This window comes from Ambystoma mexicanum, chromosome 4q (assembly GCF_040938575.1).
Source record: "Ambystoma mexicanum isolate Mex_15411 chromosome 4q, UKY_AmexF1_1, whole genome shotgun sequence".
In the NCBI taxonomy this organism is placed as follows: domain Eukaryota; kingdom Metazoa; phylum Chordata; class Amphibia; order Caudata; family Ambystomatidae; genus Ambystoma; species Ambystoma mexicanum.
The window spans coordinates 589,625,099-589,640,125 of record NC_090928.1 but is presented as its reverse complement, the minus strand read 5'-3'; the positions used below and the strand labels follow the sequence as shown (position 1 = coordinate 589,640,125).

At 48.6% G+C, this 15,027-nt stretch overlaps 1 protein-coding gene across 1 annotated transcript; it reads right to left on the bottom strand.

Moving 5' to 3' along the window:
* Window positions 1–2,776: 2,776 nt before the first annotated feature.
* OLIG3 (oligodendrocyte transcription factor 3) lies at window positions 2,777–4,880 on the bottom strand. Its single transcript, XM_069608139.1, has one exon. It carries the CDS (start codon window positions 4,700–4,702, stop codon window positions 3,995–3,997), a length of 708 nt encoding a protein of 235 aa, XP_069464240.1. The 5' UTR covers window positions 4,703–4,880; the 3' UTR covers window positions 2,777–3,994.
* Between the last annotated feature and the right edge of the window lie 10,147 nt (window positions 4,881–15,027).

Here is a 15,027-nt window from a genome sequence, read left to right as displayed (position 1 = left end):
AACGGAATAAAGATAGGGCGAGGAAGGGGACTCGGAGAGATGCAGGCACTGTGAGGCAGGCCGCAGGCGACATCCTGCGGCCTTAAGGCTTCGTTGGGTGGGAGTGGTGTTATATATGTCATTCGGCGGCCCTCTGTGGGCATTTCAGCTGGGTGCTGCCCCTGGCATCAAGTACTTTTTAATATCCAAAGAAAGCGGCTAGAATAAGATATGACGGCGGTGGAGGATTACCTGCCGGGTCTTCACACTTTACCCGCTGCGTGCTCGGAAATACAAACGAAACACGATTCTCTTTCTACTGCCCCTCGGCCCCTCGCTCCCCAACCTCGATGGGCTCAGGGCTCGTTTCAGGGGTGTGTTGCTAGGTCTGGAAAAGATCAGGGGCCAGGCTAATGTCGGGACTGGCGTGATTCGGGGCTAGCTATAGCCTTTTGGTTGTAGTGCCTGTGTTATCCAGGGCTACAACCAAAAGACCCGGGGCTATAGCCCCCTCCCCTCCCCTCCCCCCCACCCAGCAACGCCTGTGGCTGGTTTCAACCTTCTCTTGAGTCCCTATTTATTCCAATTTTCTTCATGGGGGTTGTTGCTGCTAAGATTTTTCGTTATCCAAAAGTGCCCCATCCAATATGACAATTAAAATAGGGGACCCTTGTGTGTTTTCTGGGCGGCAGGATTCCCGCGAGACTTAACGCACTCTGTGCACAACGCCGCTAGTCCCCGGCCCCACCCGCACGTCTTGCGTCTTACCATGGGGACTTACGAGGCGTGCGCCCCCCCCCCTCCCTCCCTCCCGCCCCCCAGCTCCTCAAACCGGTGGCGACTGAGGAAAAGCCGAGTTTTTCTATGTTCTTATTCTCGCTGGTTTTTTAATAAAAGGTGTTATTTGTCGCTTACATGTAATGGCGCCGTTTCTCGAGAAACCTGCACGCTGGAGAGTTGGGAAAACATGGCGATTCCTTTTCATGATGATTAACAGCAGCGGGCCTAATTAACAAACGCGTTTTTCAATGGGATTTCAAAAACGCGTTGTTAATCAGGCCACGTTTCTATTGCCCAGCCTAACGCTCTCGGGAGGATAGCTCAGGGACGACGTGCTGCCTTGGAAGAAAGGTGACAAGGAGCATTCCAAGTTCGATCCCGGTCCGCACTTAGAAACCTTTGGGTATTAAGCCATTATAAATAAACCATCATATCATAACGGTACTTTTCGAAAAGAAACATCATGTATATAGTCCCGATTTACGAAGCGTTTTTTCGAATTCTCCCAAAAGCAGTGTTTCGAAGAAAACATATTTCACGGGTACGCTGTCACACACATGCCCGTTCCCGTAAATCCCTGGATTTACCACATCCCCCAGAACTTTCGGTTTGACCCAATGAGATGCTACTATGTGTATTTGCCTGTAAAACTGTGACGATGCGCGCCTCTCCTCCCTAGTACCGTTATGTAACCACTCGATACTTGGGATGGGGTTAATTTCCCTGCCCCAGGACCCTTTGCTGCCTTCATAGAACCAGAGCAGGCTGTGATACGAGCCTGCAGGATAGTGGAAGCAAGCAGCGCATGCTCACGGGCTGTTATTAATAGAAGTATCTCTGCAGGTGCAATATCAAAAACTATGGATAATATGTATAATACAGTATAGAAATGAGACTGTCCCTGGTAAGCAGCCTTGCACACAGCGCATGAAATAAACCAAAGTGCAAGTGTTATTGCTATATAACTCTCTCGCCCTAGAGCCCTTAGTCTTCTAGCTCCAACTCTTTGCAGATCAGACACTTTTCAAAGCAGAGAGTGGGGGGTAGATCTTTCTTCGGCAGGAGCCTCCCTCTGGAATAGCCTCCCTGCCCCTCTCAGGCTTGTGTCGGATCTCCTTAAGTTTCCGCAAGCTTCTCAAGAACCTCCTTTTCTCTTCTTCCTTCCTTCCCTCTCCCCCGCTAATGCCCCCCTATGCCGCATTGACTTGCTGCCTGGTCCCTTCTGAGTCCTACAGGGCATCAGGCCCTCGTCACCCATTACTCCGGTCTCCCTGACCCTTCCGCCCTTAACCTGCACTTGCCATTCTGGGCCCACTTCCCCTGACAAGCCTGGTGTGGTGTGCAACCCCACTGAGCCTGGCCTACCCCCGTCATTGCACTAGCATCCCCTGGAACTTGACCTGGCCACCCTTAGTAGTTGCCTACCCACAGGGCCCCCCCCCATTTACTCGTATGCCTCCACTCTGCCCCGCACTTCCCTTCCACCCTACCATTATCTCTTCCCCCAGACCAGCACTCACCGCCCCCGTCCCCACTCCCGTCCCCCCTACACTTCTTGTTACTGCACTTACACGTTCCCAATGACCCAAGCCTGGTAGGACTGTTATTGTTGTTTTCTTCCCTGCCCCCCTCTCCCTTTTTTGTCTTGTGGAGCCTTGGAACACCATTTGCTGTATCGGTGCTTTATACAAAATAAATAAATAATATTCCGTATGGTGGAGTAGACCCTCCGATGTCTCTTGGTGGTTCAGCTTGTGTGCCATGGGTGTGTGTGGGTGTGCATAGAACAGAAGGCGTCAAGACCCCCCCCATCCTCCAACACTAATGCATATTACACGCACTTCTCACTCCCTGTGTTCTGTAAACTTACAAACTGGAGTATATGGCTGATCACCCATTTCAATACCAGACACCATAACTGACAGACAGTGGCATAATACTAGACACCATAACTGACACACAGTGGCATTTTCAGAGGAAGGAAAAGACGAAAACGTTTCATATATTTGTAGACTTTTCTTTATTTAAAATGTCATCCAGAAACACTGGCCAATAATAAATATATCGATCATTTATCAAGAATATATAAAAAATAAAAGACACGTGTTGTCTCCGAGGCCCAACACCAACATATTTCAAGCAAATGCCCAGGAAACAAGCAAAGACAACGGTGAAAATAACCAAGTACAAAATGCTAAAACGGGAATAAACCCGGGAAGAAGAAAAACACTTTGTTCGGGAAAACTGCCAGGAAAATAACGACTGGTGTCCTTGATACGAGGATTAAGTACAGATCGGGAGAAAAAGAGGTGAATGAGGATTTGGTTTTCCACACCAGAACCCAAAAGGCGTGTAAATGAAGTGAGCGAAATCACTATTAATTCCTTGTTACAAGGAAAACGGCACGAGTGCCGGAAATGTGCTAACAAGACTCGGTCATTAGCATGCATGCATTCAGGGGGGGTCGGGAGGGGGGACAGAACATCTCGTGGGAGCACAATTTCCCAGGGAAAGGTCACAAGGGATTTCCAATGTCGGGTGTGGATGTGTATAAAAGTGTCCGCGTCGCACCCACCGTGTATATTCTCACACACTGTAAACACATATTTTCACATGGTCTTAAAAAAACCTTCATGGACTGATCTATACAGTACACACATAGTAAAATGGAATGGTGGCGACGTCTCAGGTGTAACGTTCTCCACTCGGGACACCGGATAGTCGGATGCTCCCACACTGCTCACCATCAGGAGAAACGCGGTTTGTCCTCAGGGTGAGACATTATTGTTCTTAAAGTCACTTATCGGCACCGTGTGCATCATTTTGCGACATCGTTGGCAGTAATAAAGCATAGTTCTTTCAAGGGTGAAGTCTGGGAGCCCTCGTGCCTATGGTCTAGGAATCTTGGATCTACTCCGCTGCTCTGGCGTTGGCCGCACCGTGTGACATTGAGCACATCTCTTCGCGTGCCCCGTGCATCAGTTCTCCCGTCTGCCAGAAGTGGGGGCACTTAGAAACGCGTCCTTCTTTTGCTATTTTGAGTGCAAGCAAAGTTACTATGGGGCGCCGTTCAGATGTCTGCGAGATCAGCAGATGAAAGCTGATACAAATTAAAGAAGCATGCATGCAGATAGGACTTCTTGCATAAGTCTTTTTGTGTCACCGAAAATGTTCACACGCACATTATACACAGAAATATTTTGTCAATAATAAAAATAGTGTCTGAGGTTCATTGTCACTTGAGCAGCTCCTTGGCCTCGGCAGATAGTCTATTCATGGTGGCCGTGTGCAGACTGGACAGGTGCGGGGGCCCCTGGCAGGCCGGGCACGGGCAGGGCATGCCAGCCCAGTGCTGGAAGGTGCCCAGCGGCAGGGGCGGCGGCGGGGGTGGGCTCTTGAGCAGCGAGGGCCGCAGGCCGGGGAGGCCGGGCGGGCCAGACGCGCCGCCCAGCAGCGGGTGCAGGCCGCCAGCTCCCGGGTGCGCCCCGGCTCCTGGGCCCCCGCAGTGGAAGGCCGAGTGCGGCCCGCCGTAGACCTCGGCCAGCAGCCGCTTCATCTCGTCCAGGGAGCCGGAGAGCATGAGGATGTAGTTGCGCGCCAGCAGCAGCGTGGCGATCTTGGAGAGCTTGCGCACCGAGGGCCCGTGCGCGTAGGGCATGACCTCGCGCAGGCCGTCCATGGCCAGGTTCAGGTCGTGCATGCGCTTGCGCTCGCGCCCGTTGATCTTGAGCCGCAGCTGCTGCAGGTCCTGCTCGGAGAGCGGCTTCTTCAGCTTGTACTTGGAGTCGCCCGAGTCCTTGGAGCCGTGGCGGGACAGCGACATGTGGTGGTGCAGCAGCTCGCCCTGCGAGGCGGACACGGAGCCCAGGCGGCGCTGCAGGTAGAGCTCGTCCATGTCCGGCGACGAGGCCCGGCTCGAGCCGCAGCTGGAGTCCGAGTGCATGGTGCTGGCTCGGGGCGCGTGAGGGAGGCGGGGCGCGCGAGGAGGTCCCGGCCCGTCAGTGCAGGGCGCGCAAGGAGTCCGGGCAGCAACTTGCACGCGCGCGCTCTCTTTCCTGTCAGCGCTGCCTGTCCTGTCAGAAGCGGAGCGAGGGCCTGGCTCTGCTGACAAGCTGCTCTGCGTATGCTGAGTCTAGAGGCGACCCTCCAGGAGAGGGGCTTTTATAGGGAGGGGCACAAAGGAGCCTCCCATCCATAACGGCCTTGTTGGGGTGACGCGCGCTGTTCAGGGAGACGCTGTCACTGCCCCATTTAGCGAGAGCGGCTATTCAGCGGCCATTGTAGTGCCTCCCCGGGAGCCCGGAGCCAGGGGAAGCGGGCCCGGTGACTGACAGCCGGGCCCCCTCCCGGCGCACCGCTGCCCGAGGGGGGAGAGGGGAAAGTGCGTGTCTGCTCCTTCCCAGCCCCCCCCCTCCCCAGCAGGTCGCTATGCCGTGTGTCATTGCACTCGGCACCTGCACTTTGCTGCCGCCTTGCACGCACATTTTAACTTCTCGTGCATTTCGATGTTTAGATAATACTGCTCCTTTTTCAGATGAAACTTCTAAAGATCATAGCTTTATTCCTTGACTCACATAATTGCACTTCTAATAAGTTCACTCATGTTTGATTTTCTCCCACCGATGAATGGTACGCATTGCGCGTTGGTGGTCAGAACTAAAGCGCACCCGCGAACACTTCGATAATTCGCCGCTCTCTGTTCTGACATTATCTGATAGAACGAGGTATTCATTTTTTGACCATCGACTAAATCGACCGCGCTACTTTTGTTTGATTTTAAAATGAGTTTTTCGAAGCTTTGGCACAGTATGACTATGATTAGCAAGCAGGCGTCAATAAACGCGGCAGCCACACTCTGCACAGGCGGGAGACACGCGTTGATTAGAACAGCCTGCCTTTAAGTGGCGCGGAATATATTCAAAAAAGGAAAGACTTGATGGATGGGACCTACAAATGTTCTCTCAATGATTTCTCTGCCCAAATGGTTCAGAATTTGCCAACAATCGGCTGGCGATCTGCGGCGTGTTTCAGGCACGGACGGGGTCTGTATGACCGCATTTGCACGATGACCGCAAGTGCAGATGATATATGGTTCGAAATGCACTGGTACACAGAGGGCCTGATTTACACAAAAGATTTTCAATGAAAAAATCCCATTGAAAAACGCGTTGTATACCAGGCCTAGAAAGGTGCTTTTCCTGCGGGAGGGTGCGCGTGCATTTGTGTCGGAGGAGCTGTGTATCTATGCGCCGTCTTGTCCGCAGTAATTAATAGACGGTATCAATTGCTCCACGAAGTAACTCTGCTTTTCACTTGGCGCCTTACACAAACTAAACTATGCACGTGCACTATTTGAAGGATGCACATAGTTATGTCACAGGCGTGGACTGCTGGCCGGTTATCTTTGTGTGGGGTGGTTTTGGAACTTAATAGGTGCCTGTTGGAAACCATGGAAAGGTTACGAGAAAAAGGGAAGAAATAAACAAAGAAGAAAGGACGGGATGGCGGGAAAAGAAATGGAAACAAATACTTGAGGGCATTGGGAGATGTAGGTGCCTTCACAATCTTGCACACTTCTGTGCACCCTTCCGTTTGTCCGACAGACTGACGGGCCACCTTCCACCCCGATGGGTCGGTCTTCAGTTGCGGCTGACGCTTCCATTCCGCCCCCCCAACCCCACGCTGCTCCTGGGGGCGGGGATCGGCGTTTCCCGGTCTATGGTCCTCCGCTTTGGATCTCCATCCCGTGGCTTCTGTGTAACACGACAGATCTGAAAAGTTCTTAAAACCTTTTTATTCAAATAATGCCACCTCGTCTTGTTGCGCGACAAACGCGAAAGCTCCACTGGTGAGTTTAGTATAGTATAGCCGTAACCACCACATACGGATGCACCAATACTGACTGGCTCCGTGAGGGGTTTCCCCCTTCAGATGCTTGGGATCCAACAGGTGAATTTACTCTAGAAATGAAGTGTTTTTTAATGTTTTCAGCTACGTCCATATGGTGTTTATTCAGCCAGGTGTACTTAGAGCCTTATACGTCCTTCAAAAAAATTCAAATTCGAAGACAGGAACAGATAAAAGAAAAATAAAGAGGGCAAATGTAAAAACGAATACGGGAAGAGTAAGGACCTCAGTTAAAAAGTAGTGAGAAAAACATACAAAAAGCCACACACACGAAACAGATGAGAAAAAGTAAGCAAACTAAATTGCAGAATAACTGAACACATTTAATAAAAGAAGTGACAATAGAACTCCAGCATGTAAACATGAAGTAAAAATAGAAGAGTACACTTGCAGATGTGTAACTATTATTATATACATATATATTATATACATTGCACGAACGAGGGAGCAATGTGCAACACAGTAGGCGAGTGTGGGAATACGGGGACTTTTTGGAACGCCAGGTCCTAATTCCACCTGCCGGCGCTCTGACGTGTAGTGCGCGCGCCGCTCCGAAGCCACAGTAACCTCTCGCGCCGCTCAGCATTAGTGCCCGTGATCACACATGTCCAAACAAGCCTGCACGCAGGCACTTACAAGCCCTTCCACGCGAGGAAAACACCCGCAGAAAGCTACACACAGAGATAAAGCACGCGGCAACACCCAAGTAAACACAGCACAGTGTGCAAATAAACATGCACAGCACTCCATGCACAACAAAACACACATGCACACACTTACAGAGGCACCCATTACATAAACACACACCACTCATGCACATATATGCCCAACATAAATTAAAACGCACACCCAAATGTGCAGACATGCCAGACTCCTAGGCAAACATACATAACACACATATGCAAACTCGTGCACATCACATAAACCCCACTTCTACAGTCGCATTCACAGCACACATACAAAACGCACCTATGCAACGCACACAACGTATACAGCTTACCTGCCCATACAACACACATAGCAAACACACAACACACACACGCGCTCGCACACACACACACACGAACAAAACAGATTTAAACGCAACACGTGCAAATGGCATGCTAACACCACGAGAGATAAACTCGCTCCATCACCTGCAGTCCAGTGTCACTTGGGTGGGGTATTGGTACTAGAAATACAATTCCAATCCAGGCACCTGCACTTGCAGACATAGAACAAGCAAACACAGTGCTTTTAAATAACTATGCTCGGTGCATATACACACTTACACAACGCACACAAAACCATGCACACAATACACGTTACTCAGGAAAGTATAGACTGGGCACAGATAAGCCGTATATTTCATTCAGCGAAAGAGGGTCACATTTAGTCGTTTACTTTATCAAAAACCCTAGTTGCGCCCCCCGTTTTTCAGGGAAGAAGCGACAGTTTCAAGATTGACCTAAGCTTTCCTCAGCGCAGGATGAAATGAGGAGTGCTCCATTCGCTTTCAATGCACTTCACATGAATCTGAAGGCTGGGTGTTACAACGAGAGGAGTGTGTATTTTCGGTACCCCTCGTCCCCTTCCTCCACGTCCGGAGTGCCGTAGTGGCATTTTCCCCATGCTATGATTCTCGCAAACACGACGTCGACTGGCTTCAAAATGTGATGTCCGAGCTGCCACGCTTGACAAGACTAAGCACTGTTCACAAAAGTCGCACACGATGGGGCTGCAAGGAGAGTTTGCCGTTGCATTCGGCGTTCTCATTGTGAAACTGCCCCAATGCAATACACTGACAAACCCCACCATGCAGAGCTGTTTTTTTCATGAACAATATTCTGAATGCCACTATCCCCTTTTACCACACACAGTTACCCACAGACAACACCTCTGTCTCGAACACACATGCCACCACGCCGCGCATACCTGTGTCCGCATGGAGAGCTCACTGGTTGAGCGCTCAGCCCCCCTCCTTCTTGTCTGCACGCTAAGGACCACTACACTCTGGAATAATAGCCCATGTTATTAACATGGTTCCGAACTGCGAAGCGTCAAACAAAACCCCTTATTATTACTAATAACAATGCACACACGCATAAGACTCAAACTGGAGTACACTGCAGTTCATGGCATAAATCAAAACACGCACTCTCATACTTTCGCGCTGACACGAACACACGCGCAGTACACGCACACGAGAGCAATCGTGCACGCGGTGCTCTCTCCCGGACACATTGAAGTATTAGCAGTCATTTCGGCCCCTCGAAGCAGGACCCTGTAAACATATCAGGTATCTTAATCTCAGTCACTCGAAGAGACACCCACACTTCAGAGCTATATTTTGACTCATAAAAAAATAAGGACCATACACAACGTTTCCAAATAGCAGTTTAGTTTGAAAAGTTCGCCGAGCGGTGCGGATATGCCTCCGCCCCCCCCCCTCCCACACACACAGCCTAACCATCTAACAATGTTTAGCCACTGTACGGCTCATGACGATGTCGTCGTGAAATACATGCGCTATTTTCCAACAAAATAAAATATATAACTTACTACGGACAACTTTTTGATTCCCCCTCTGAAAGGACGTTAGCTTGTGTTTTTGTGTTATTTTTTTCTTTGCTTGCTATTATTTAAAGACCCGCTTTTGATGCATAGGAGCGCCACAGGGCGATCTTATTCGCGGTTCCCGTGTCTGTTATCGTGCGGGATTCCGAGCATTACCCAGAAAGCATTGCCGGCGCCGCGGCGATGTTCTCATCCGAGGCCACAAGCTTTTAGATTGGGGGGGTTGTGTTCACTTCTGGCACCGATCACTGGGACATATGTCTCAAAAAGGCCGCTCTAGACACAGCCGGGGTTTTGGCATTCAACAATAATGATAAAAAAAACTGTGCCAGAAACTAAATTAATCTTCATATCTGCACATCACATAGAATGTACATAAAACCACTCGCCATTTGATTGCCGTCATTTCAAATCAGATACGCACAACTCCAGGACGGCGACAGACCTCGATACCACGGGAGAGGACTAGACACAATATACAGCGCAATTAAAAAGAACCACTAAACTGGGCAAACCAGATTAATAAACTCAAAGACAACTGTGTGGCCCAGCCTGTCCCCGCTTCCTGTTCGTGGTACAGACCGCCATTTAGTTGATCAAAATAGCTTTATTGATTACTCTGTGACCACGCCATAGAAAATAACTTCCCCTTCTCCCTTTCCCATCTCAGTTTGCTTTCTCCCTTTCCATCCCCCCTCTCCTTTCCCATTTTCCATCCCCGTTCCTCTTTTTCCACCCCCCTTTTCCCCTTACCCATCTCTCGTTCCCTCTTTTCCCTTCCCCCTTTGCATCCCCCCTTGTTCCTTCTTTTCCCCTTCCTATACATCATGCAATTCTATATAAAGTGTATAACAGTTTCTCACTCCCCCCGGCTGGAGGCGAGAACGGCAGGGAGGCGGCGGTGGCAATGACACAGTGCAACTATCTTGTCTCGTTCCACCTGCACCTGCGGGCTGAGCTCTTATTTCCATTTAGTCATTGGAACGCCACTTACGCTTGCCTACTTAATAACACTGCACACATGAACATGTCCAAAGACCCTTCCCTATATCACACCGCGCATGTTACACTCCGCAAAGGAGATGCTTTGTATCACAGCGTCCACCTCGCATTCCCCACAACACATTTCATGTAGCACCACTGCAGGACATTTACCGAGTACTTCATCCCCACCACACTACCTGAAGTATATTTCTCACAGGACCTGCTCATGTGTCACACAACCACGTTATACTTTCCACATCACGTGGGATGTTGCATTACCAAAACTCGATTTCCCACATTGTATACTCTATAGTTTCCTGCCCGCATCACATCTGCACAGTACACACTATGTACGATACACTGCCACGTTGCATATCCCACAATATGTTTTCTACAAAAGCTCGTGATTAATCCCCATCTCTAACTTCTCATAGTGACCTCTAGGACTCAGACAGGTGAAGCACTTTTGGGCTTATAGGCGGCGACACACTTCAGAATACCGCATTTGATTTGGGTAGTCCTGTTTATGTTTATTGGGTTTATATAGCGCTTTACGTCAAAGCGCTTAGAACTGACCATCACACCCCCGCACCCGTGTTTTTTTCCCTGGGTCTAAAGCATTTTTGCGAGTAGGTTATCTTGCAGCAGCCCAAGCTCACATGTCTGACACATCCCAGGTACATAGCAGCCACGTGGTGCAATGGCGACATACCGTGAACACCCGGGCGAGGATATTACAGGGCTATTCACATGTAGACGAAGCACTCCTCCACAATAGAAAGAGATCAATGCATTTTGAAACATTGCTCCGTGTAGGCAGTGCTCACAATATGACCGTATCTCAAGAGGTTTGAGAGGACGTGTGTGTTTTTTAAATTGTGATAGGACAACACAGAATTAGCTGGAAAGTGGGAAGCTAATTTGACACAAGCAACAATCAATAATATCACATTATTGCTCTTAAATGCACACAACTCCACATAAAGCTGAGGAAGAAATAGAAAAATTTAATAAGGAAATTAAAGTCGCAAACTCACCCATAATTCAACCGAAAGAATTCCACCACATTAGAACGTTTTAAAACTAAATAAATCATGATGATAAAATTAAATAAAGTGTTTTTCGAGATGAGGACTAGTCACAGATTCCAATGAAAATATGATTTCTTTTTAAAAGTAAGAACACATTTAGGGAGAGCTCACCCAGCATGTCATCAGCCAGTCCAACTCCAGAAATCTCAAGTAGCGAAGAAGAGAGAATCACCCGAGCGACAACTTCTACTGAAAAAAAACACCTTAGCCAAAATCAGGGGGCGGAGCAGGAGAACGGCATATAAACATACACAAAAAAGCTCAATTGCAAGAATGAAGACAGAATGCAAGGGTTTCAGATACTTACCCACGGGCAGAATGTGTAAGCCTGAGAGGAGAACCGAGAGAAGAAAGAATCGCAGGTGTAACCACACGATGATGCTCGAGGCAACGAAGCAGACATTCAAGGAAATGGATAAATCAATACTATATATGGAATCTTTTAGTATTCAATCGATTAGCCACCAATATAAAAGAATAAATGGACTTTAATAATATTGGTAAAAGGGCTCCATTTTTACTATTCATAGGTACCACGTGCAAAGAAGCAAGCATGTGAGGTGCAATTTAAAGATATCAGTGCACAGATAGTGCATGTATGCAAATAAGAAACGTAACGGCAAATACTTAGACATCAGTATTGTTCATCGAAGTAAACGATCCATATTACATTGGTAATGCACTAGTACCATGTGCAAGCATGCAAGGGGGTAAAAGAAGTGTGATTGAGGATGTCAGTGCACAGTTATTAATGTAACGGTTTTATAACGCGCCACACTCCAGCCAGGGACTTCTTCCACTGACCATGAATGTGGCCCACAACAAAAACGCTTTTTATCTAGAGTCAATTTCGAGTTCTTTCTTTGAGAAGGCCCCAACCCGTCTCGCACCCACCTTAACAAACACCCTGTGTCACAATGGACTATGAACCAGGCCGATGTGTAATAATATTATATTTATTAATTTTCGGATTCAATTAGAAATCAGGCAAATCAAACAATTTGGCCAGCAGCCACCACTGTGTGGCAGAACAAATGCAAATATCCCACAATACAGTTAATTCAAACTCCTAACATACACACAGACAGGGTCAGACTGGGACAAGAAATAGGCCTGGGCACCTTAAAAAAAGGGGCCCACCTCTTACCTTAAAAAAAGGGGCCCACCTCTTGCCTCAAAAAAGTGGTCCACCCCTTGCCTCAAAAAAAGTGGCCCTCAAACCATCACCCGTGAATCGCGTTAATTCACGACTTTACAGAAAATGCTATTTATGGAGGGTTCATGTGTCTGTTACATTACAACACAACACAACTCATAAAATAATATAACTTTGCATACAGTTCTGTGACAGGGTCCCCAGCTCCGAAGCGCAGGAGTGGCATGAACATGACCTTTCACCCCTTGACAAAACAGGAAGTGGCATCAAACAGCATTGTTCCTAAGTACACTACAAAAAATATGGTTATGATTTCACTAATGTGATATACATTTCATACAAGAATGGATCACCATATGTATCATTAATATCAATGTGTATAGGTCCATATTGTAAAATTACTGTGAATGCAAGCAGACGTCCAAGGCCAAGTGATAATATGTTATTGCATAGCACTTACGCTTAAGCTCTTTTTTTATGGAACAGATATACTCATTTATCGACCTCAGAAGGATGAAAAGCTGAGATGGTTCAAACCTGCAACATGCAGATCTTACACTCATCACAGCAGCAAGTGCTCAACCCACTGAGCTATCATATCAGCTATAGTAAAATGAACAATTGTTCTGGAGTGTGTATACCATTAAAATGGTAACTGCACGGAGACACATTGGGCCCGATTCATGGAATAAATCTTCATCTAAAACGGGGCGCATGCATGCAAAATGTGCGCAAGCACCCATTTTCCGATTCATGGAATACATTGCGCGTGGCTTACCTGAGACCTGCATTGAATCCACGCAGGTCCAACACGTCATTGTGACACCACGAACGCCGTGCGCAAGACGCCCAGCGAAGGCGCACACCGTCCAGAGCACACACCTAGAAAAGGGGCGGAACACGTGGAATGGGGAAACACAAGCGTAAATGTGGGCATTACGTGGGAAGTACCACAGTAAAATCCTCACCATGCCCACACACGCGCTAACAACATATATTCATGGAATTCAACAGGACTCTGCGGCGCGCAGGAAAAGACATGCTACTCCGGAAACACGTCCGCCAAGCGAAAGCAGGCGTCAGCGCCACTGAACAATGCATAAAAAGTGTACCATTCCTCACAGCAGTGATCGTGGGACACCGCAGGAGGAGGAGAATAGCCAGGCCCCGCATTTATTTACACAGGACCATCCTTTTTGGGATGCCTGATGACCAGGTCTATGGCAGGTATAGGTTTGCACCTCATATCATCCTAGACCCGGTGACTGAGTGGGAGGATGACCTCACATCACCCACCCTGTGCTCCCAAGCATAGAGCCCCTTGGAAAAGGTGCTCAGTGTACTGCATTTTTTGGCCACTGTGTCATTTCAGCGGACAACTACCATAGTTGGGGGTGTTTCACAGCCCACGCAGTCACGCTGCCTACACCAGGTGTTGCAATCATGACTGCACTCCCCTCAGTCTGCAGGCACACATACATGCCAGAACACCCTCAGAAAGGCAGGCCATGGTCGAGGACTTTTATGGGGTGACACACTTCCCCAAAATGCTCGGTGCCATTGATTTCACCCATGTGGCCCTACCTCCACCTAGGGCCACAGAGCACAGGAATCGCATAGGAATCGCATAGGAATCGCAAGCAATGGCATTCCATCAACATACAGGTTGTATGTGATGCCAAGGGAATCATCACATCTGTATATGCCAACTATCCAGGGTCCACCCATGATAGTTTCATATTTAGAATGGCACCCCTACACCGGGCCTTGGAAGCTGGGAGGCATGGCAACATGTGGCTCATTGGTAAGTACAAAAGGCCCGCCAATTGCATGCATGTCGCATGCAGACTAAACCACATCACTGATAACCAATCTCTCCTCCACACGGGACAGTGCCCATCCTCTGAGCACTTACATGATGACGCCAATACGGAACCCCACCACACCAGGTAAGATATAACTCAGCTCACATTACAACCACAGCCATAGTGGAGTGCACATTGGGAGTGCTAAAGTCACGCTTTCGCTCCCTTGACCACTCTGGTGGACAGCGTATGCACCACCAGTAGTGTGCAGGATCATAGTGCAGCATGTGTCTTGCACAATGTTGCAACTCAGCATGGCGTACCGGTGGACAACCACATGCATGGCCGCTGCGCATGGGAGGGGAAGGGCACGTGGTGAGGCTGCCCATACCCAGCTTGTGGCACAATATTTCACCTAAAATCCAGCCCCTGCACAGTGCACACAGCCCTGGCACATACCAGGCCGCAATCGATGATGACAAAGGGACAAATATCTGTCCAAGCCTTACCACCCTGAGAATGGGGCCTCCAAAGTGCCACATTGTGTGCATTCCCTAGCACTAAAAGCAACACAATCTGGCGTGCACACAAGGGACTCATGGAAGAAGGAAATACCAACCGCCACCATGCCAAAGCAACCATCTAAATGCTGTATGTCACCCAAACCCCCACACAATTCATGTCACCTGTCCCATACAAAGTTCCAGGACATGCAATTCCCAAGCAGATAAACAAATGGCCAACACATAACACCACTGTCACAAAGTGA

Coding starts and splice junctions, on each gene's coding strand:
- OLIG3 (XM_069608139.1), bottom strand. CDS start 4,702: ATGCACTCGGACTCCAGCTGCGGCTCGAGCCGGGCCTCGTCGCCGGAC.